At 39.1% G+C, this 24981-nt stretch overlaps 1 protein-coding gene across 16 annotated transcripts in view; it reads right to left on the bottom strand.

Annotated features, from left to right (window-relative positions):
- CADPS2 (calcium dependent secretion activator 2) overlaps positions 1–24981 on the bottom strand; it is a 522703-nt gene that overhangs the window by 382182 nt on the left and 115540 nt on the right. For all 16 annotated transcript variants that reach the window (XM_029924158.1, XM_029924180.1, XM_029924174.1 and 13 more), the window contains exon 2: positions 22510–22623. In XM_029924158.1, coding sequence (XP_029780018.1) covers positions 22510–22623 — 114 coding nt within the window. The remainder of the gene's footprint in view (positions 1–22509; positions 22624–24981) is intronic.

The raw sequence follows: 24981 nt of genomic DNA, 5'->3' as shown, positions 1-24981 counted from the left end.
ACTGAAATTTAGTATTTTAATAAGGATTTTTTAAATCTATGTAAAAAGGCTGATCTTTAGTTTTCTATTCTTGTATTTTCCAATTTATTTCATACAAAGATTTAACAGCCTCATCCAACAAGCATTACTCCTAATTTCCAGAACCGTTTTTAGAAATTATTTTTCCTTGAAGGTTTGGTACAACTATTTGAGCCCAGTGTCTCAGTAGAACAGACTTATCACTTCACTATCTTAAAAAATTATAGATCATTCAGGGTTTTTCTTCAATTTTCTTTTCCAAGAAAAATATCACTTAAGTTTCCAAACTTATCGGCCTAGCATCGTTCAGAGTAGTTAAAACTCAAATGTAATTGGGCTATTTGGGCTACCCTAGTTGTGCTTTTCATTAGCCTGGGTAGCAACAGTCTCACAGGTCTACTCTAACTAGACTTTAGGGTTAGGTTTACTATTTTTATCATGTTTACTCCTTTCAAGTTCATGTTTTGTGGTTATAATTATCTACAGAATTAAGTACCCAGACTCAGCAAGAAGTCAGTTATCTGAGGGAACAGTGTATGTAACAAAGACTACAGCAAAGAAAAGTCCTAAATTGTTTTTTTTTTTTTTTTTAAAAAGAACCTGTGTTTTAGTGTTGCCAAGCCACTGGTCAGTCCACGGATGTTCTGACGCTATGGATTTACCATGTGGGTGGGGAGGAACCGCCTCTGTAAGCCATCTTCTCTCTCAGAACGTCATTTGAGACGCTGCTTCCTTCTTTGCAATGTTGAATGCCTGATACCAGGTTTCGAGGCTCTCGATTTCTTCCATCATATACAAAACCTTTCAATGTGTTTATACCCTTTACCCTCCCCCAGCTCCCGCCACCACCCAGTACTGGGTATTCTCTCAAGTGGCAGGACACTATCCTCTAAGAAGTATCATTCGACTGTCTAGTGTCACTAGATAGGTTTGCTCAGGCCTTGTATAATCCTGCTCCCTGGGGAAAGTCTCCTCACAGCCAAACTGGTGGGATGGGCCTGGGTAGGCAAATGGAATCCAAGCCTATGGACAAACAGCATGAATCCCAATTTGGCTCCCCTCTAAGCCCCACAACAGGATTTCTATGCCTTGCAATTAAAGCAGATACTATCTTGCTTATAACTAAAAGATGTGAGAAAGTCTCTTCTACACACCGACGCCTAGGAAAACCCCAGTGTTACTCTAGCCTGTGCACCACAGCCTCCTCTGTAGGCCACCTCCAGTTTACACTGAGCGCATCTCCTTTGAGTAACGTCTAGAGTGTAAACACGGTACTACCTCTAAACCAAGAGCAGCTTTCCCACACACAAAGCCAGCGACACTCCTCTGCCATGGCCAAAAACTTCTCCACAGTATAAGACTTAAAACTTTCACACAAGCTAGGGCAAAAACAAGCGATCCAACTGTAAAAACCAAACAAGACACAACTCCAGATTAAAAATCCCAATGGCCTACTCTTAGTAAGGTGCCACTAATGCTTCGTCATCGACTGTGACAAACATGAAGAACATGATGGTGTTCCTCCAGATTTTACTAAGGGGCATATCTTTTATATACATTTCAACACGGAAAACTCCCCCCTCCTCCTCAGAAGTTTGCGATAAACTCATTTGGCGCCAAATCTGATTTCAAGTACTATGAGTCTATTTATAGTCACTCCACATCCAAAGAAAAGGAGTTTCGTTTCTACATAGAATGTAAACATGCCTTTCATTCTACTAGGACAATCTAATACACGTGTCCTATATGATTTTTCAATATACTAAGATTGGCCACTCATGGGAAATTTAAAATGAACTATATAGCAAAACAAGGATTTTGTTTTTAGTGCAAATAATCTTGCCTAATCTCAACCATTTTGTACATTTAATATTTTTTTAATTCAAGAGGTCACAGATCCCCTGCTTAGTTTCATATTTGGCATTACTTTTTTTTTTTTAACAACTTCCACACTAATTTTTCAAGTAACATGTCAAGGACCCAATTAAGATTTTTTTCTCTTTTCCTTTGGTCCCACCAAATAAGCAAAGAGGACAGATATTTAGTAGAAATGCCTTAACTGTCTGGCAACTCCCAAAATGTGTAAATTGAAGGTACAAAGACATTTAAAAACACAGACCATAAGTAGTTCTCGTAGGTAAGTGTTTAATTTTTGAATGGGAAACATTAAATGGGAAAGAAAATTCAGAAGTTTTCTACAAAAATTATAAACATGAGGTTTAAAAAAAGTGGCAGAAACTTTTTTCCCCAATGAATGTTGACTATAAATTGTCGTAGAGATAGTACTGCTTAGGTTTTATATGAAAGTTATCTTGAAAACGAAAAACTGATTTTCATACTCCCAGGCTAACAGTGATTATGTAACAGCTTTAAGATAATCGGGAGTAAACAACAGTCTACTACAGAAAAATCTTATACAACATTGAGCAACTGCAATCTTTCTATCCCTTCCATATTTTAGTTCAAGGGCCTTAAATTTAAGAATGTACCCAAGACATTTTCTGAGATAGTAAAATTATTGGGCAGAAAATACTGAAATATTATTTACCTCAGAATAGTAGTATATCTCATTTTTTTCAAAATTAATATTTAGGGTTTACTAAGGTAGAAACTTTGTGTAGTTTATGTGATTGACATTATTCAATTCCATCATGACATCTTCACCTACTCCAAGAACTTCATACCCACATTATCCATTATATTCTTATACATCAATCTTCCAACATGGAAGAATCATGTGAGAGGATAAGGGGAAAAGAAAAGGAGAGAAGGGAAAAGTGGGAGGAGGGATGGGGAGGGTCACATACAGGATGTTAGAAGGGAGCTCAGTCTTACAGGACAGGCCGTGCTCTCTGGATAGAGGGTGGGAAAAGCCATACAATAATGAAAAGATGTGTATCTTATTTTCAGGTAAATGCAGTCCCCCCCCCCATCGCTGAATAGTCAAGTATGTATGATGTAGTGAAATGAGGTCTATGATTTAAAAAGCTTGTGTCCCCTCACAGTTCCTACACTGAAATCCTAACATCCTGTGTGATGGTATTAGGAGGTGGGACCTTTGGAAGATACTGAAGTCCTGAGGGCAGAGCCCTCATGAATGAGATTAGGGCTCTTATTTAAAAAAGGGGGGGCACCTGCATGGCTCAGTTGGTTAAGCATCTGACTTCAGCTCAGGTCATGATCTCACAGTTCGTGGGCTCAAGCCCCACATGAGCTATCTCAGAGCCTGGGGCCTGTTTTTGAATTCTGTGTCTCCCTCTCTCTCTAACCCTACCCTACTCATGCTGTCTCTCTCAAAAATAAAACATTTTTAAAAATTAAAAAATAAAGACTCCATGGAGCCAATTTCACCAAATGAGGAGGACACAGCCAGAAAGTACCTGCTGGTACATTCATTAACTAGGAATTCGTACCTTGCCTGCCACCTCACTCAATATTCCAGAACCATAACCTTAGGCTTTCCAGTCTCCAGAACTTTGAGAAAAAAATTTTCTGTTTATAAGTCACCCAGTGCTGTTTTGTGATAGCAGCCTGAATAGACTAAAACAAAGATATAAACTGGCAAGGAACTGATCAAATGGGTGCATATATAATCCAAGTATCAAAACATAATACTTAAAAAAATGAGAACATACTGTAGAGCAAAAAGCGAAACAAGAACCACAGACCACTTCTCAGAGATAATGTGGGAAGCCAAGTCAAATCAGACGGTCAGCTGGTTTGATATAGCAGTGAATAGAAGAAAAAAAAAATTTCTCAAACAGAATATGGCCAAGAATCCAAGGTCAGTGGGTAGACTCTTGCCTTTATTTACCACCAACCTGCTACATTTACAATAATTATTGGCCAAGGATTGTGTTTCAATAATAAGTTTCAGGGATTAGGCTCCCATGTGGCTCAGTCGGTTGGTTAAGGTTCCGACTTCAGCTCAGGCCACTATCTCACAGTTCGTGGGTTCAAGCCCCACAGCGGGCTCTGTGGTGACAGCTCAGAGCCTGGAGTCTGCTTCAGATTCTTTGTGTCCCTCTCCTGCCCATTCTCTTTCAAAAATGAAGAAATGTTAACAAAAAAGGTTTTAAAAACTTTCAGGGACTGCTACCTGATGTTACTTTCAGTGTATCAGTTTTGAAGGGGCTAAAATTAAAAAAAAAAAAAAAAAAAAAGGCAAGATACAAAGCCCTTCATGTTCTATGGATTCAGCACCTCAGCATACTTACTGATAGCCAGAGGCTACTAGGGTCAAGTGTGGGAAGAGGAGGGGCCCCGAATTCACTGGGTTTGGGATGGGAGGTGGAGGTGCTTGACCATACTGAGAGCTCTTTAAATGGGTAGGGGAAGAGGGAAAAGGAAGAAAAGACAAGGGCGTGAACAAGAGCCAGCCTGATTGAAGTGTGGAGCTCTGTTAAGAGAGGAGTCAGGAAGAAGTCCCCCAACACAGCCCTTCCTCTTTGCTCTCTAGCTTGCTCAACTCTGCTTTCTCTGTGCTGCAAAGGATCAGGGGGCAAGTTCATACCACATCCATCTTAGACTGACTAGAGCACACAATGAAGTCAATTTTAAAAACCAAAGCTACTAGGCACAGAAAGAGGAAGGGAAGCTGGTATCCATTTTTCTTCCCAATATGCATGTAACTCAAATGAAGTCTATTTAATGCCTTACCTCTTGACAGACCCTTCATAATCCATCTATAATGATCGCTGGCTTAACACCTATCCATGCTCTAGTACACATGAGAACAATTTTATAAGAAAAGGAGAAGCCAAGCCAGGATGGGAATTAAATTCCCCTATGTGAGAAATTTTCAGAACTCTAGTCAAGCTAAAATCGCAGCAGTATATAAAGGATTAAATGTAGTCCAAGGTGACTGAAAAAAAAAAAATCACAGAAGCAGAAAATCGTCACTTACTGCTTCTTCAAAATCACACAAAGATTAAAGGCCATTGGGGGAAGGAAAATTTTCCCCTGCCAACTATTTGTTGCAATTTAAAAAATGAAAATACATACATACCATCTCAGAATGGAAAAAGCTATTCGAAAAGGAGTTCTTGCAATAGAGAACCACAATTACTAAAATATTTCCTAAACATTATGTTTGAGTTCAATAGTTCAAAATTTTCCCCTAATTTTGGAGTACAAATCCCCCTCATCGATGGACATCCAAATGCTGGCCACGCTGACTAGGCATCAGCCCTCCCGAGTTAGCAGAGACTGTTTGAGATGATAAATACCATTTTATTAAATTAAGTAATTTCAATGTGTTAATTTCTAAATGTGATGTGAGAGGATATCTCAAACATTTGGAAACAAAATTAAGAACACATAAAAACAGTATTAATGCTGTTAAAATTGTATATGCCTACATATACTTTGATAGTAAATAAGCGTAAGGTATTATGGAAGTATATATGATAAAGGATTTCCATGAATAACCTTTGGAATCTTCTAGTATGCCTCTAATGACTCACCTGCCTCTGATCATGTTCCTAAAAGTGAACCAATCACATATAATTCTGACCAATATCTAGATGTTCATAAGATTTTTGACACACAGGAGCACCAGGCTGGTTCAGTTGGTTAAGCATCTGACTTCGGCCCAGGTCACCATCTCAGGGTTCGTGGCTCCAAGTCCTGCCATCAGGCTCTGTGCTCACAGCTCCGTGCCTGGAACCTGCTTCAGATTCATTGTCTCCCTTTCTCTCTGCCCCTTCCCCTACTCCTTGTCTCTCTTTCAAAATGAAACATTAAAAAAACAAAAACACACAAAAAAAAAAAACCTGACACAAAACCACTTATGGGAGATAGCAAGTAGAATTAATTATTGCAGCTTTAAATACTAAGATGTATCCATAGGAAGCTCTTTTATTACATCAAAAACATACTGGCAGTTTCATATTGTTCATCTGAGAAGTCACCATTTCAAACCCAGTATGTGCCACACACTGTGGTAAGTTAACATGCTTAATTTCCACAGCTTCATGAGAAACCCACTAAGTGTCAACTTCTATGTACACAGAACTTTCATGTAGAGTAGGTGCCAGCACATTCAAGTCCTGTCAGGGTTCCTCTGTACAGAAGGGAGAACTTTTGAAGAGTGAATGGTTTCAGTCCTCCCTATGCAAGCCGGTCGAGTTGGTCCAGGGCGATTTTAAATCAACTGTTCATGCCTCTGTCTGTCCCAACAGACTGGATTCTTTGAGGTCAAGGAACCTTGCCTTATCCATCTTAGTATTTCCAGAGCATAAGACAGTACCTGATTAGCATTTCAATGTTTACTAGATGAGCTACTTAACTCAGAATGGATTACTTTAGGTAAGCCATGGCTTCCTGTTCTGAAAGAGCTTTTAATTAGGAAGGAATACACATAATATGAATTAAGCGCTGAACTAGCAAAAAAAAAAAAAAAAAAAAAAAAAGGGCAGGTACTTTTGGGAAAGCAATGCTCCAGGTAATAATAATAATAGCTCATGTCTAACACCGTGTTTAGCAATTTAAATTCATTAATTGGTTTAATCATCAACAATCCTGGGAGGCAGATGTGCTATCACTGTTTCACAGATGAAGAAAATGAAGTAGCAAGGTTCAGTTCTAGGAGTCACACAGATAGAAGGTGTTAAATCTGCAATTCCAACACAAAAACAAAACCGTTTTCTCTGCCTGCTTTCACCCCTTGTGCTTACACGATTTCCTCTGTGATGAAGCCTTCAAAAGTCCTCTAAGATTTCTAACCATTTTGGCAATAGGAACTTTTTTGGAAGTCTGGTAAAGCCCATGAATCCCTTCTGAGGATAATGCTTTTGAACAAATTCTCAGGATTACAAAGAAAAGCAGTTTTCTGAAATACAGTTATAAAAAATATTTTAAAGCCAACGTGAGGTAAGCAATTTATATGCGCTCTCTCTCTCTTTCTCTCTGCCCCTCCCTTCCTCTCTCTCAAAAAAAACTAAACATTAAAAAAAACAGAAGTTAAATGCTAAAGAGCTCTGGTGAGTAAGCCTGACAGAAGATAAGCAGAGGAAACACATTAGATTTAAGTAACCACATCATGATGCTTCCAGGGTCATAACATATCGGGGAAAGGGATTACTTACCCCTGAAACCTTTTAGATATTGAAACATGTTTCAGGTAATCAAAGAAATTAACTGTAAAATTAGGAAGAACTTTCTGATACTAAAAAACAATCCATTTAAGATTTAACTTGCCTGATTAGGTAAATTAAAGCACAATAGTTTTTCAAATATATGTTAACCAGAGGGTGACATAATTTAAAATAAAGGACACTCAATGACTTCTCAAAAGGAAGACACTTAAAGAGCATTTCCCTCATAAAGGTAACCTGTGACCCAACAGCTCATCCATCAAAAAGCAGAAGTGCAACAGATCAGATTCTCTAAGCACTAAGGTGGCATTTCCCACCCCACCCCAGAGGAGGATATGGCTTTGCCGACTTGCATTTTACTGAAAGAACCAAGAGTGCCAGATACAAAGCATGACAGCTGGACCAATCTACGTCTAAACTCTTTCTGAATCATGTCAAGCCAAAGTAGAACATGCCTGTGGTGTGGCTCAAAAATAAGTACCTGAGATAGGGCAAAGGTCTACCTTTGCTGTGCAGTAACCCTAAATGGAGACCTCTCCCTCTGGGTTTGGATTAGAAAATGCTGGCCTGAAGTAAGCCACAGGTGCTTCTGTTCTTTGTGGCTACCTGGCTTGGATTAAATTTCCAAATCGCCAAACTGGAAAGCTGCACTAGGTCTACTAAGCCGTAGCCCTGGTAAAGACAATATCCTGGCCGTGGAATGTAGGTCCAGACCACTAAGACTTACGAGAGAAAAGGTCTAACCGTGCCTCTATAGCAAATACATTACATAAGCTTGAAAAAGACAATTTCGTCTAAAAATACGTAAAGGGGAAGAAACTGGTCAAACAAGACTTGCTCAGCTACCTTCAAACAACAAAGTCGTCCAATCTATAGACTAACTCTTCTTTGCCATGAAACGGATGCCATCAAGAAGGTAGGCAGGTCTGCAAAACTCACTGACAGGCAGCATCAAGGAAACTCCCCCACATAGAAATAGGAGTCTCAGACATGAAAACACATTTTCCAGATTCTTACCGAATACTTAATTGAAAATGCCATCCTTAGAATTTAAGAAAATGTGATGTGAAATAAAACGGCTAATATCAAAATTAACAACCGCAATGTGATCCCGCAGAGCTCAATGCAAATTTAAAACCTCACTTCTCATTACTGGTTACTGGATTTCATCTGTGAATGTGCTGACCTTTTTTTATACCCTCCTGCCACAGGCTGCCAATCTTGGTTTACTTAGCAATCATCAGTTCCCTGTGAAAAACCAGGCATTTTCCATGGCATTATTTCACATTTTAAAAGATTTTGACAGGTCAAGCATCCCTTAGAATATAGAAGTAAATCTTTCTATCCCAAAGTAAAGTGATAAAGAAATTGTCATCAAAATATTTAAATGCAGACCTGCCTAGCCTCTCTCCTCCTAGTTGGCACACACAAAACAAAGGAACACTTAGGTTGTACATGTTAGTTCTTAAAACAAAAACGATGGTAATAACATAAAACAAAACTGCATCAAAAGGCTCTCAGTTTCCACAAACCAACCATTAAATACTTGTACTTTTAATACATGACAGTTTTGTCATTAGGGTGAAGACAGAGAGGGGACAAGTATCAAAATCGGAGATTAATCTCTATCCTCCAAATAGATCCCAGTCCTTCCACTGATCATCTCCAGAGTTCTCATTCTAGTCCGTGGGTCATTGTCACCTCTGTCTGGACCACCACAACAGGCCAACCCTTGAGGTCAAATTTTTAAACAGTTCTACGCACAGTGTGGGGCTTGAACTCATAGCCCTGAGATTAAGTATCCCATGCTTTACTGCCTGATCCAGACAGGCACGCCTGCACTTGATGTTTGAGTAGCTGGAACACATAGCCAATTGCCATGGAAGCAGGCTGAAGCTCCTTGGCGTTCTGGACGAGGAAGCTAGTTTTGCTTTGTTTTAATGTGTGTCTCTAAGAATTCACAACCATGGCTCAGGGATGTGTCTGAGAACCATATTATCAAGCCATACTCCTCTATTCGTTTTGGAGATGTAAGAGCATACAGGACAAAGAAAGGAAAAGTAGCAAGATACAAGTTACCCTTTCAGGGACGTGTGCAAGTAGAGGCACTTGAAATCCTCTTCCCCCTGCAGGCACAGCAATGACAGGAGTTACACCAACATTAGCTACTCAGAGCGACTAAGCCAAGAAAGGCAGAAGCTGGAAGTAGGATGGGAAGCACGGTCACAAATTATTTTTGAACAAGAAAATCCAAAGCTAACAAAATAGGGTACAGTCTCTACTCAGAATGTGAACATGTCTTTCATTCCAGAACAGGAAATGAATGACTAATGGAGGTAAGGAAACTTGGGGGAAAAAAAAAATAAATAAATGACCACAGCATAACAAAGGATTACGTCTTCTTGCTGTATATTAAAAAAAAAAAAAACAAAAAAAAAACCACACACACACAACCTATAAACTCAGGATTTGACAGAATATCCAAATGGGAAAACAGACAAATGATACGAACAGGTAATTCAAGAAATATGAGTGATGAACAGGGACTGACAAGACTGCACTAGTAGTAAAACAGAACTAAGTCAACCAAACAGCTGGCATTTATTTTATGGTAACACCCACGTGTGAAGGAAAACAATGGCACTCTAAGGGCACCTGGGTGGCTCCGGCTGTTAGGTGTCTGACTTCAGCTCAGGTTTGGGATCTCACAGTTTCTCCGTTCGAGTGCCACATCGATCTCTGCACTGACAGCTCGGAGCCTAGAGCCTGCTTCAGATTGTGTCTCCCTCCTCCTCTCTGCCCCTCATCCCCTTGTGTACACTCTCAGAAATAAACTTTTTCTTTAAAAAAATGAGGCTCTCATTGTCTGACCACCATAAGTTGTTACTACTTTTTCTGAGGGCAATTTAGTAACTGCTGTAGAGAGAGAGAGTCAATGGTGCTCATTTCAGATCACTCTGTAAGACCACCTGCAGAAATTTATCAAAAATAAAGGAGTATAAATGACCATCTCAGCACTTTCATAGATAAAAATAGAAAAAGTTGGAACAGCTTATAAGAAAATTGAAAGATACATGTTTTTTGAATCAATGGGGTATCATGCATCTATTTAAAACCATGTTTATGGCAATATTTGCTGTTAAAGAATGTTCACGACAGGGGGGTCTGGGTGACTCAGTCAGGTAAGCATCCAACTCTGTGTCAGCTCAGGTCATGATCTCACAGTTCATGAGTTCGAGCCCTGCGCTGGGCTGACTGCATGGCGCCTGCTTGGGATCCTCTCTCCACCCCCTTTCTTTGCCCCTTCCCTGACCTCTCTCTCAAGATAAACTTTAAAAAGAAAAAAAAGTACTCATGACATAGTAGGACATAAGGAAATTCAAATGATTCCAGTTTCTTAGATATAAAAGAGACACACTAACCTGTTGAAAGAAGTTGTTTACAGGTTTTGCAATTATACATGATTACTTGTTTTCCTCTTTTTAAAAGAGTACTGTATTTTTTTTTTTTTTACAAGTTTTAGGATAGCGAATTTTCCTGTTTAGTTTTATAACTCTCTTTAATTCTAAAAAACATGTATTGCTTCTACTTACAAAAGTTCATTAATAAAGTAGACATTTTCTGAATCCCAGAATTTCAAATGTATTTTAAATAAAAGTATGCAATAAAAGGACCAAATTTAGAATTCAATATATTTTGGGGTGAAAATAATTTTTCATTTTGTATGAAACTTGAACACTGAAGATAAATTTAAGTTAATGAAAGAATTCTCATTTTGTCTTATCAGCAAGTAGAAAATCTGAAGAGCAAATAGTGGTGGTGGTGATGGGGGCACAAGACTAATGTCAATATATTTTTGGCAATTTTTTAAACACTAAACACCCCATAACCCTCACCCATTCTTCAGAACCAGAAGAGAACATAAATAAGTGTAAGTAATAAGAAAAATCATACCCTCTCTGAAAAGTTGTGAACAAAGCCAACCCACAAAACAAGAAAAGCTTCCAATAGTTTTTTTTTCCTCCCCCACACTAACAGAACTTGAAAGCTTCGTTAGGCTGAAAGCAACTAGTAAGCAATTGTATACTCCTCTGGACATTTTCAAGAAGAGCCATTTACTTTCCCATATGCCTGTTATAAATCACACTGTCGTTGGTTATATTTGGATGAAGTCCACCTGATTTTTGTGAAATCAGCAAGTATCCGATGGGAAGAATAAGTTGGAAAGTTAGATGTTGTACTAAAACTTACATTTCCCCATTCCCAGAATCAGCTGATGTTTCCTAAATTGAAAAGCAAAACACACACAAAAGACAAGAAAAAACTTACAGAATTAACATCCATTTATGCCTTCCTACTTGCAGCAATAAACAAAAAAACCTGAAGGGAAGGTTTCAATTTAAAGAAAGTACAGCAGAATCTAAACCATTAGCCATGACAAAATCATCGTGAGGGTAACTGCTAACTTACACTGCGTAGCTATGTAGGTTACCTGCCATTTCCTCTTTTCCTGTTCTGGTCCCTCTGTACTGTATGGCTGCCTCCTTAGGTGTAGATGCTTGGATACATTTTTTTGTTTCTAATTATGCTTAGCTTTATGGTGAGAAAGACTGGTAACATTTCAAAAACAGACTAACTTCATAGGCTAGTATTTAAGCCAAACCTAAGACATTAAAAGATATGTGATAAAAATGCTGTCCAATACAAATCTTGCCTTCATAATATATATTTCTGTGTAACCTACTTGTGGCAGCTCCCGACACCTACTGAATAATATTCATGGTATTTATTAAAAAAAAAAAAAAGTAACAACTTAAAAAGCACACCCAAGAGGCCACCACATAAAATGCCAAATTCCAATCCTGTCATGATCTAGTTGAAAGAAATTATCTTTTAAAGTAATGAATGTATCTTGAAGAAATGCTTTAGGTCAAACAACATGAAGAAAGAATGTATTTTGAATCATAGGCTAAGATCCCAGTTGTTAAAAAATAATGCAAATCAAGTATCTAAAGTTACAACCAAAACAAAAACAGCAGGTAACTTTGGTCTTTAAACACATACAACTAAGCTGGAAAAAAAGTCATAAAAATCACTGAAGAAATAGCATTTATGGAACGGAAAAACAAAAATCAGTAGCATGCAGACTGTGGGAGAACTTTGGTTGCCAGAGTATGAAGACGTCAGTTTTATTGGTAATACACATTAGGGTTTTCATGTCTAGCATCATACTTAGAAATGGCCATTTAGGCTAAAGGCTACAAAACCTAATAAACAAGAAAATTACTACTGATAAGATTACTAGTAGTTGAAAACAGTTATATATAATAACAAAGGATCTCCGAAAAAAGACCTCAAAGGATGAGAAGCCAAAAAAGATCATAGAATCCTAGAATACTGTTAAAAAGAACATAAAAATTTAACCATACTTCTGAAAGTATCTACAGTTTTTTTTTTTAAATGGCTTTTGAGAGACAGAGACAGAGCATGAGCAGAAGAGGGACAGAGAGAGAGGGAGACCTAGAAACTAAAGCAGGCTCCAGGCTCTGAGCTGTCAGCAAAGAGCTGGAAGTGGGGCTCAGACTCAGTGACGAGATCATGACCTGAGCCAAAGTCAGAGGCTCAACCAACTGAGCCACCCAGGCACCCAAGTAATCACAATCTTTGAAGAACAAACTATGAATGAGAACAGTTATAATCAAAACAAATTCCATGATAACTAATACTTTTAGAAAAATACTATTATAGGGGAAAATAAACAATTTCTACATAGAGAAATAGGTGCTATGATACTCCTTCGCTTAGTTGAAAAATACTTGCTGAATGCATTTGTGTGCTACACACTGGGAATACAATAATGACCAGGACAAAACAGCTCCTTCAGGAAACCCGTACCTCTAGTAGTTGTAAGATCTAGTTCAACACGTTTCTCAAAATACAGCGAGTTAAAATCTACTTCTAAGAAGATTTAGGGGAGGGGCATCTGGGTGGCTCAGTCAGTTGCGCATCCATCCATCATCAGCTCAAGTCATGATCACATAGGTTCATAGGTTCGAACCCCAGGCAGGGCTCTGTACTGATAGCTTAGACCCTGGAGCCCGCTTCAGATTCTAGGTCTCACTGTCACTCTTCCCCTCCCCCACTTTCATTCTGCCTCTCTTAAATATAAACATTAAAAATTTTTTAAAAAATCAGCATCCACATTTTCTCATTGAACTATGAATATGTACATGTTCAAGATTCCCACCTTCTATAATGGATTACTAGATACTGATATGAGATGCTTCTACATGTAAGTTTCAAGAACTCCTCTGGAAAGCTTTTGAGATTAACTGAAGTTGCATCATTATTTTTTCCGTAAGTTATATGTTTATTGAGAGAGGCAGCTTCCATTGTGGAGAAGTAGGAAGATCTGTACTTCCCAAATCTCTCAAAGAAGGGCTGAAGCCAAAGGACTTTCAACCCCAAAAATCTGGGAGGAAAAGAGGCCAAGTCTACCAGGGAGAAACTGGGAAATCTGACAGGACATAGGTGGGTGACTGTGAACTGGGGGAGATAAAATGGGTTATGTCAGTACAGAGGGAACAGATCCCCTTCTATGGGGAGACAAGGGGAAGAAGAAGAATGGCTGGGGAAGTGTAGAACTGTATCTGGACAAGAGAAAAAACCTCAGACCAGGAGGGAGAAGGATCCCATCTCTAACTGCAAGGCTTTCTTCGGACTGGGGCTCGCTGCTCTGTTCATGCACCTGGGGAAGAGGGGAGCCACCCACCTGGTAGGTCAGGGGTGCAGTCCTCAGGCAGTAAAAACCAGTCCCCCTCCCTGAAGTGCTGTACTATAGGACAAAATCAGCTGGGACCACATATCTGGCAGCATCAAGAGGTGCTTCCCCAATTCTGGGGCTCAGGGAGCAGGAGTTTAAATCCCAGAACACAAAAGTCAGTGGAACGGAAAAGACCACCCTGTCTGCAGCCACAGCACAGTGAGGACAGCTCCAAAGGAGTGATCTGGGACGCCCAGTCCATGAAGAATGGACTAGGGCGTCACCATTTTTCTCCCCACCAACACCAAGGCAGTGGCCTCAAGGATTGGTCCACGGAGGCCACAGTGAAGGCAGGACCAGCCTACACCAAACCACAGCTCTCTAAGCCTGGTGACTGTATCTACTGGGGCGGGATAGGACCAGCAGAACCATAAGGAACCCTCCTCCAAAACAGCACTGCAGCACTGCCTGCGTTAATTCTAGGACAATTCTTGATATTTAGATATATTTTCCCTTTTCTCCTGCTTATCTCTTCCCTCCTTTAGCTTCCTTACTCTGGTTATTGGTTTGTTTAAACAGACATATTTAATTCATTCTCATGATTCATGTTCTTTACCTCTTTCTTTCCTTTCTCGTTCTCTCTGGTATAATCAAGCCATATAGTTTTCCTGTCTGGGTAAATTTATCTTCATTTTCCCCCCTCACCCCCTCCTTCCTTTACTTTTCTTCCTCTCTGTCTCTGCTTTAAGCCTTTTAGTCTCTCTGCCTAATCATTGTTTATTTTTTCTTTTTCCCCACCTCTGTCATTTCTCTCTCAGTATGTGCTCTTCCATCAGCACTGCCTATATATATGCTGTTCTTGTAGCCTTTCCAGCGCTACATCAAGGAACAAATCAAAGCACAACTGGTGGAGGGCCCAAAATATCACTATGAATGGGAAAATAAAATCAACAAAGTCACAACAACAGAGAGTAACCCTCTCCAAAAAACACCTCCTGAACAGCCAGGCCCTGGACAGTGCAGGAGCCCCCTTTAATGTCAGTACTTGCACGTGCAGAGCACATAACAAACAAGCTTTTAAAACTCATAAGGGAAAGAAAACTAGCCGAAATGATAAAACAGAAGAATTCTCCTCAAAAGAAATTCCAGGAAGAAGTGACAGCTAAAAAATTGACCAAAACAGGGGCATCTGTGTGGCTCAGTTGGTTAAGCAGCTGACTTCAGCTCAGGTCATGATCTCAGTTTGTGAGATCAAGCCCTGCGTCAGGCTCTGTGCTGACAGCTCAGAGCCTGGAGCCTGCTTTGGAGGCTCTCTGACCCTCCTTCACTCACACTCAGTATTTATATAAAAAAATAAAAATTAAAAAAAGGCAACATAACAAAAAGAATTTAGAACAATAAGTCATAAAATTAAGTGCTGGGCTTAAAAAAAAGCATAGAAGACATCACAGACTCTATCATGTAGAGATCAAGGATCTTAAAAGGATGAATAAAAAATGCCATAAATGAGGTACAAAATAAAACGGAGGCGGCCACAGCACAGATTGAAGAGGCAGAGGGGAAAATAGGTGAATTAGAAGATTAAATTATGGAAAAAGAGGAAGTTGATAAAAAGATAAAGAATCTAGGATCAAAAGGGGAGAATTCAAGAACTAAGTGAGGCAATCAAACAGAACAATATACATATCACAGGAATTCCAGAAGGAGAGAGAGAGAAAGGGGCTGAAGGGGCACTTGAACAAATCATAGCTGAGAACTTCCCCAATCTGGAAAAGGAAATAGACATTGAAATCTAAAAGGCACAGAGGACTCCCCTCAGACATAACTTGAATCGATCTTCTGCATGACATATCAGTGAAACTGGCAAAATAGAAGGATAAAGAGAATTCTGAAAGCAGCTAGGGATAAACGAGCCTTAACATACAAAGGTAGACACATAAGGGTAGTAGCAGACCTATCTACTGACACTTGGCAGGCCAGAAAGGAATGGCAGGATATTTTCAATGTTATAAACAGGAAAAATACGCGGCCATGAATCCTTTATCCAGCAAGTCTATCATTCAGAATCGAAGGAGAGAGAAAGATTTTCCCAAACAAAAATGGAAGGAATTTATCACCACTGTACCAGCCCTACAAGAGATCCTAAGGGGGACTCTGTGAGGGAATAGTTGCAAGGAACACAAAGTACCAGAGACATCACCACAAGCATGAAACCTACAGTTAACACTCTAAACCCATATTTTTCAATAACAACACTGAATATAAATGGACTAAATGCTCCAAAAGAGCTAGGGTACCAGAATGGATGAAAAACAAGACCCATCTATTTGTTGTTGTCTACAAGAGTCTCATTTAGACCTGAGGACACATTTTCAGATTTAAAGTGAGGGGATAGAGGTCTTTCATGCTACTGGAAGTCAAAAAACCACTGGAGTAGCCATACTTCTATCAGACAAACTAGACTTTAAATTAAAGGCTGTAACAAGAGATGAATAAGGGCATTATATAATAATTACAGGGTCAACCCATCAGGAAGTGCTAACAATTATAAATGTCTATGTACCAAATTCACTATGCACCCAAATATATAAAACAATCACAAGCATAACCAATCTCATTGATGAGAATATGGTAATTTCAGTGGACTTTAATACTCCACTTACAGCAATAGATCATCTAGACAGAGGATCAGGAAAGAAACAATGGCCCTGAAGGATACACTGAACCAGATGGACTTGACAGATATATTTAGAACGCTGCATTCCATGCAGCAAAATATATTTCCTTCCTGAGTGCACATGGTACATTCTCCAAGAAAGGTCACATACTGGGTCACAAAACAACCCATAAGACTTGAGATCGTACCATGCACACTTTCAGATTACAATGCTATGAAACTTGAAATCAACCACAGGAAAAAGTCTGGAAAACCTTCAAAAGCATGGAGATTAAAGAGCATCCTACTAAAGAACAAATGGGTCAATCAGGCAATTAGGGAAGATATTAAGAAATATATGGAAACAAATGAAAATACAACAATCCAAACCCTTTGGGATACAGCAAAGAGAGTCCTAAGAGGAAAATACATTGCAATTCGGGCCTATCTCAAGAAACTAGAAAAATTCCAAATACAAAATCTAACAGTGCACCTAAAGGAACTAAAAGCAGAACATAGAAGACACCCCAAATGCAGAATAGCAATAATAAAGCTTATAGAATATAGAATCCAAAAGAAAAAAAAAACCCACAGTAGGACAGATCCATGAAACCAAGAGTTGTTTTTTTTGTTTTTTTTTTTTTTTTAATAACCAAAATTGATAAACCTCTAGCCAGGCTTCTCAAAAAGAGGACACAAATAGATAAAATTATGAATGAAAATGGATTTATTACAACCAAACCCATAGAAATACAAGCAATTATCAGAAAATACTATGAGAAACTATATGCCAACAAATTGGACAACCTGGAATAAATGAACAAATTCCTAAACACCCACACACTACCACACTAAAACTCAAACGGGAAGAAATAGAAAATGTGAACAGACCCATAACTAGTAAAGAATTTGAATCAGTTATCAAAAATCTCCCAACAAATAAGAGCCCTGAACCAGTTGGCTTCCCTGGGTTTAAAGCAGGGTTAATACCTATCCTTCTCAAGCTATTTCAAAAAACAGAAATGGAAGGAAAACTTCCAGACTCATTATATGAAGCCAGAATCATTTTGATTCCCAAACCAGATAGAGACCCAGCAAAAAAACAAACAAACAAACAAACAAACAAAAAAAACAACAAAAAAAAAAACCCCAAAAAACCCCAAAAAGAACTACAGGTCAATATTCTTGATTACAGATGAAAAAATACTCAACGAGGTACTGGCAAATCAAATTCAACAGCATATAAAATGAATTATCCACCATGATCAAGTGGGATTCATTCCTGGGTTATAGGGCAATCAATATTGGCAATCAATGTGATACATCACATTATCAAAGAAAAGATAAAAACCATATAATCCTGTCGATAGACAAAGAAAAAGCATTTGACAAAATACAACATCCTTTCTTAAAAACCCTTGAGAAAGTCAGGATAGAAGGAACTTAAAAATAAAAGCCATTTATGAAAAGCTAATAGCTAATATCATCCTCAATGGGGAAAAACTGAGAGCTTTGCTCCTGAGATCAGGAACACAACAAAGATGTCCCCTCTCACTATTGTTTAACTTAGTGCTGGAATGTCTGCAATCAGACAACAAAAGGAAATAAAAGGCATCAGAATTGGCAAAGATGAAGCCAGACTGTCACTTCTCGCAGATGACAGGATACTCTATATAACCCAACAGGCACCACCAGAAGTCTTCTAGAACTGATCCATGAAGTCAGCAAAGTCACAGGGTAGGAAACCAAAGTACAGAAATCAGTTGCCTTTCTATACGCCAATAGTGAAGCAACAGAAGAAACTGATCCCATTCACAATTACACCCATAACCATAAAATACCTAGGAATAAATCTCAAAGATACAAAAGATCTACATGCTAAAAACTATAGAAAGCTTATGAAGGAAATTGAAGATGACACAAGAAATGGAAAAACATTCCATGTTCATGGATTGGAAGAATACAGTTAAAATGTCAATACTACCTAAAGCAATCTACGTATTCAATGCAATCGCAATCAAAACGCACCAGTATTCTTCTCAAAGCTAGAACAAACAATCCTAAAATTTGTATGGAACTACAAAAGACCCCTAATAGCCAAAGTAAAATTGATGAAAACCAAAACAGGAGGCATCACAATCCTAGACTTTAACCTCTACTACAAAGCTGTAATCATCAAGACAGTATGATATTGGCACAAAAATAGACACAGAGCAATGGAATAGAATGGAGAACCTGGAATTGTACCCACAAATGTATGGCTAACTAATCTTTGACAAAGCAGAGAAGAGTATCTGACAGAAAATGACAGACTCTGAAACTAGACCACTTTCTTACACCATACACAAAAATAAACTCAAAATGGATGAATGACCTGAATGTGAGACAGGAAACCATCAAAAGGTAGGAAACAACCTCCCTGACCTCAGCCATACCTGTTTCTCATGCAACACATCTCTAAAAGCAAGGGAATTAAAAGCAAAAATTAACTATTAGGATTTCATCAAGATAAAAAGCTTCTGCATGGGAAAGGAAACAATCAACAAAACTAAAAGGCAACTGACAGAATGGGAAAAGAGATCAGCAAATGACATATTGGATAAAGGTGTTAGTATCCAAAATCTATAAGGAACTCAAACTCCACACCAGAAAAATAAATAATCCAGTGAAGAAATGGGCAGAAGATATGAATAGATACTTCCCCAAAGACATTCAGATGGCCAAGAAACACATGAAATGATGCTCAGCGTCACTCATCATCAGGGGAATACAAATCAAAACCACACTGAGATATTACCTCATGCCAGCCAGAGTGGCTAAAATGAACAAATCCAGAGACTATAGATGCTGGTGACAATGTGGAGAGAAGGGCACCCTCTTACACTGTTGGTGGGGATGCAAACTGGTGCAGCCGCTCTGGAAAACAGTGTGGAGGTTCTTCAAAAAAACTATCCATAGAACTCCCTTATGACCCAGTAATAGCACTGCTTGGGATTTATCCAAGGGATACAGAAGTGCTGATGCATAGGAGCACATGTACCCCAAAGTTCATAGCAGCACTTTCAGCAATAGCCAAATCATGGAAAGAGCCTAGATGTCCATCAACTGATGAGTGGATCAAGAAGATGTGGTTTAGATTTACAATGGAATACTACTTGGCAACGAGAAAGAATGAAATCTGGCCATTTGTAGCAAAGTGGATGGACCCTGAGGGTGTCATGCTAAGCAAAATAAGTCAGGTAGAGAAAGACAGATACCATGTTTTCACTCATATGAGGATCTTGAGAAACTTCACAGAAGACCATGGGGGAGGCGAAGGGGAAAAATAGTTAAGGAGAGGGAGGGAGGCAAACTGCAAGAGACTCTTAAATATGGAGAACAAACTGAGAGTTGATGGGGAAAGGGGCAAGGTGATGCACATGGAGGTTGGAGGCACTGGGTGTTGTATGGAAACCAATTTAACAAATTATATTAATAAAAAAATTAAAAAATTTTAAAAACGCTTTAAGGGAGGGGCAACTGGGGAGGTCAGTTGGCTAAGCATCCCACTTTTGAATTTCACTCAGATCATGATCCCGTGGTTTTTCGGAGAGAGCCCTACTTCAAGCCCAACACTGACAGCTTGGAGCCACCTTAGGATTCTCTCTCCACCCCTTGCTCTCTGCCCCTCCCTGACTCACACTCTGTCTCATGCTCAAGAAAAAGCTTTAGTGCAAAGAGTGGTGTTAGTTCTGCTATTAATTAGCAATACAGATTTTAATACTTGTCAATTTCATCTCTAAAATTAGATGAAATCTGTGGGCGCCTAGATGCCTCAGTCTATTGAGCATCTGACTTCGGCTCAGGTCATGATCTCATGGTTCCTAGGTTTGAACCCAGTGTCAGGCTCTCTGCTGACAGCTCAGAGCCGGGAGCCTGCTTCAGATTCTGTGTCTCCCTCTCTATGCTCCTCCCCTGCTCACACTCAGTCTCTCTCTCAAGAATAAATAAAGATAAGTAAACAAAATAAAAACAAAATATAAAAATGAGGTGAAGTCAGCTTAAAAGGTTTATTCTGAAGAATAAAAATATTTTTGAAGTGTTTTACACATATTACTTGACACAGGTGTATTCAAAATGGTAATGGAAACAGTTCTCTCAGAAGGAGTCTGAACATCTCGATTCAGGTTTAACTCAGATGCTTACTGGGCCAGTCCTAGAACATCTGTGAGCTTTAGTTTCTACCTTTCATTTGTGGGTAACATTTGTAGTCTTTACGAGAGACACTGGAAGGAATAAATTAGGGATTTTTATTGAGCCGTAAAAAATACCACATAAAGAGAGACTCCCAGCACTGTTAGTCACAGTGTAGTGTACAAAAATATGACTTATGAGGAAAAAAATTGAGAAGTTTTGCCATAGTTATTGAACAGAATAACCTTGTTCAAGAGTTTAAGCACCAACTGTGTGCCACCTTGAGAATAACTCCCAAACGTGAATCAGGAATGTAGCCTCCATAAACACATGATTAATATCACCAACCTCAGTATGGCTCTGAGTTGCACAAAGGCAAGGTGGATATAGTCTCAGAAGTAAACACTGGCTGGAAATACTATCCAGAGACTAGAAAACCCTTGGCCACCCAGTCCAACCCCCCCCCTTCAGTACCTTGTCACTCTTTCTGTAACAATCCCCGCAAAATCATCTAATTCCATTGCTTAAAAACCTACCAATTGCAGAACCACCTGAGGAACTTTGGTAAGCACAGATTCTGCAATTCTGAGTCTCGAACCCAGGGCAAAGTTCCAGGACCCACTGGTGCAATATGCCTCCCAAGTGACTGTCAAGTGCAGCCAGAATCTAGCCTCCAGCGATGCTGCCCACACCAGCCACTCTGCATCTGGGGCAGGCAGTGCAACTCTGACGTTAGGTTGCCATTTCCCCACTCTAGTGTGCAACTTAGTGCTAGTTTTACCACTGGCTCCACATTCAATACCACATAATCCATCTCTGGATGAAACCTTTCCCATTTCTTCAAACAATCTACATGCAGCATGTTCCAAACCCTATTTTATCCGCATCTTTATATAGGGCACCCAGAAGAGAACAAAATCCCCATGTAGAATACAATGAGGGCACTTTCGTTAGAATGCAGTCTTTCCAGTATCACAGCTTAAGTGTGCCTCTGTCAAAGTGTGGCCAGGTCATATTATGCTTTTTAATGTGCTTAAGAACTTATTTTGGAATAACTTCAGATTTACATGCAACTTGCAGATATAGTACTACAAGCTCTTACACAGTCGGTCCCCTAATATGTTTGCATGCTCTGCTTCCACAGCAAAAGATTTAGACCATCTACACAATAAAAGGAATGCATCTCCCCCCCCCCCCATGACTCTGAAATGCTTAGGAGAAAAAGGGAGTTCTCTAAATTTAACATCTACTGGCAACTCACTGAAGCAGTTAATGACCATGTGTGAAAACTGGTGCTCATAGGGAATCCACAGAGAATTCCTGATGAATCACAAACTAAACTCAGAACAAATAAGCAAGGTGGTATGCGTAGTATTATTCCTCCAGGGAGAAAAGAGAATTCAATTTATCCTATTGAAATTAATACCAGCCTTAATTATAAAGCTTAGGGAACAAAATGGCACAAGATAGCAATTTACTATTGAAATCCCAATTAAAAAGGATAATTTAGACATGTGGACCCAAAGTAGCTATACTGAGCTGTATCAATCACTGCCAGAAGATTTTCTAAACAGTTTACTTCTCTCGAAAAGATGTGAGTAAATTCCAATTCTGTTTATCTCTCCAAACCAGGTTGTGGAATTAAGAGTTTTTAAATTGCAAAATAAAATTGACAATGCTTTCAGGAAGATTCCAAACTCATAGCCTTCCTATCCTACCAGTGAGTTTCTTAAAACAGGAAAGCCATTTTAAAAAATCTTTTTAAGCATTAAAATATCAAAAACAAAGCTCTTTAACCTTACCTCATAGTAACTCCGAACTGCATTGCAAAATGCTTCATCAGCCACGATTTGAGTTTCTCCGTTGAGGAAGGCCTGGAACCTTTCTTTCAGTAACTGCAACTGTTGCTTGTTAAGCTGGAAGAAAAGGAGGGAATTAGCTGAAAAAAATCAGCCAATCTGAGAAATGTAACCATTCTTAAAAGTGTTAATAGCTAAACATTATATCTGACACCCAGAATTAGCTTTATGTTAAAGGAAAAAAAAAAAACCTCCCACTACTTATACTATGGCTCAATTTTATTTTATTTATTTATTTATTTATTTATTTTTTTAATGGCTCAATTTTAAAACATGTCCAGTTCACCTCCCCATACTTTGGAATCCTAACGTTGCAATGCAATACAAGTTTCTATGCCAGATGGAGCTCCTGTGTTTACTACCCTGGTCTCTTTGTAGAAACAGGTAGAATCTAAAATCCGGATGAGATTTGTGCAGAATTGTGCACTGTCCTGAGTTCATACCGCAGAGAGAACAAGGGTGCTTGCAGGTGAATGAACAGCCACCTTAGGTCAAGGGCAAAAGGAGGGAAGGCTGCAAAGGACCAAAGAACCCTGACAAAGAATCCTCTGGAAAGAACATCTTTTGGATGCTAAGAGTTTGGATTCCATGAACATATCTCAACGCTTGAGAGGAGATAAAGAATTGATTCGAACACCAATCCAGACAAGAGAGAAGCAACAGGCAGAGTGTGCCTTACTTAAGCATACCAAGCAAGAGCTATACACCAAGGAGGGGAGTTCAAGTTCACAACCAGACTGCCTCACTCAGGTCGGGCTGCCCTAATTATTATTAAAGGTGTGTGGGACACAAACCCTGACTTACCAGCTATGTTCTGTAGTCATCAGTGACCAGCAGCATCAGCTATTTAATATGCAGGGCCCAAGGCAATAGGAGACTCAGGAGCCTCTTTTTAAAAATTGAAGGATTTCAAGACAGTAGTAACACCACTTTCCACCAAGCAGGGACTCTTCGAAGCATGAAGCCCTGGGCAACTGCCCCTGAAGCCAGCCCGGACTACAGGACACAGACTCCACAAGATGTGGCACACAGTAGGTCCCACAGCAGGTGAAAATGCTTACTTGCAGAAAAATAACCACAATCCCAACATACATAGAAATAGGAAAGAAGTGATCTTCCCATTTCATTCACTCCTCATCAGATGATTAAAGAACTCAGTTCAGTTTTGGATTCTACAGAGAGATGTGAAGCATTTGGAAATATGCTAAGGATAAAATGATTAAAGGATTAGGAAGGAAAACTAAACAAACTGGTATGATTTGGCTTCCAACAGAAGGCTGATGTGACCTAAGTTTAAATCTGTTCCAAAGATTTATTAAAATGCCATTCCAATAGGAGAGACAAGCACTTTCAAAAGAAAGTGCGGTTTATTCAGGAATCTAATAAGAGAGTTTGTAAAGAAAATGCTGCTGGTTGTAACAGACTTACATAGAAATGTCCTATTGTATCCCAGCATAAGAAACCTCTTACCCTGAGCAAAGAAGAAATACCACTCCAACTTTTTTTTTTTTTTAACTGTTATCTCCTTCATTTTAGGGAAAGCTAAACCAACCTCAAATGCAGAACTATCACCATTATATTACACTTTCCACTTTATAAGGAGAATGAAAGCAGGGACCTTGTGTGTGTAAGAACTGGCAAGGCAAATGGAGTCCGTGACATTAGCTCTTGAAGCACGGCTCACACAAAAGGCCCAGATGGAAACAAGACAGCAGTTGCTTAAAGCACGTTTGCTGCCAAACCCAGAAAGCGCCAGCAAGGGCTTCAACTTGCAAACCAAGGGTCCAGGTAACCTAAGGAACATGGAAAAATGAGCATATGACCACAGACGGGAAGGGATCTTACTGAGCCTTTGCTCCATCTCCCTCATTTGATTTAAAAAAAAAAAAAAAAAGGTAAGTAGCTTTCAAAAACTGGAAACTTCATTCCATTTTCTTTTATCAGATGCACTTTGTTCTTTAAAGTGTTCATTTTGCCATTGTACCAATGAGTTACTTCTTTTGGGGGATTATAGCATGGAAAAATCATGAATACCAATCCAGTCCAGGATAGCAGAGAAAACCATCTTCTTGGAAACTCCAACACTTGGTATAGTTCACAAATGGGCCGAGGCACCTGGCTAGAAGTCCAACTTGAACTTTTTTATGAATAACAATTACTGCAGTTATATTGAAGATCTGCAATGACAGCCACTATTCTAGTAATGTATGAAAAGTCAAAAAAGTACTTTTTTAGTATAGAAGTCTGTATTTCCACAAAAGATATGGAGGGGGGGAAAGGAAATTAAATTTAAAATCTGGCAGCAGGGATAGCTGTTTAGAAAGCAGAGTTCCCTAAAATCTGTCTGCATTATCAAAATAAAGCATATTACACATCAGCAGAGACTAACGGAATAAACCCAAGAATTAGATCCAA

This window comes from Suricata suricatta, chromosome 2 (assembly GCF_006229205.1).
Source record: "Suricata suricatta isolate VVHF042 chromosome 2, meerkat_22Aug2017_6uvM2_HiC, whole genome shotgun sequence".
Classification (NCBI taxonomy): Eukaryota; Metazoa; Chordata; class Mammalia; order Carnivora; family Herpestidae; genus Suricata; species Suricata suricatta.
The sequence above is the reverse complement of the archived record's forward strand: the minus strand, read 5'-3'. Positions and strand labels throughout refer to the sequence as shown.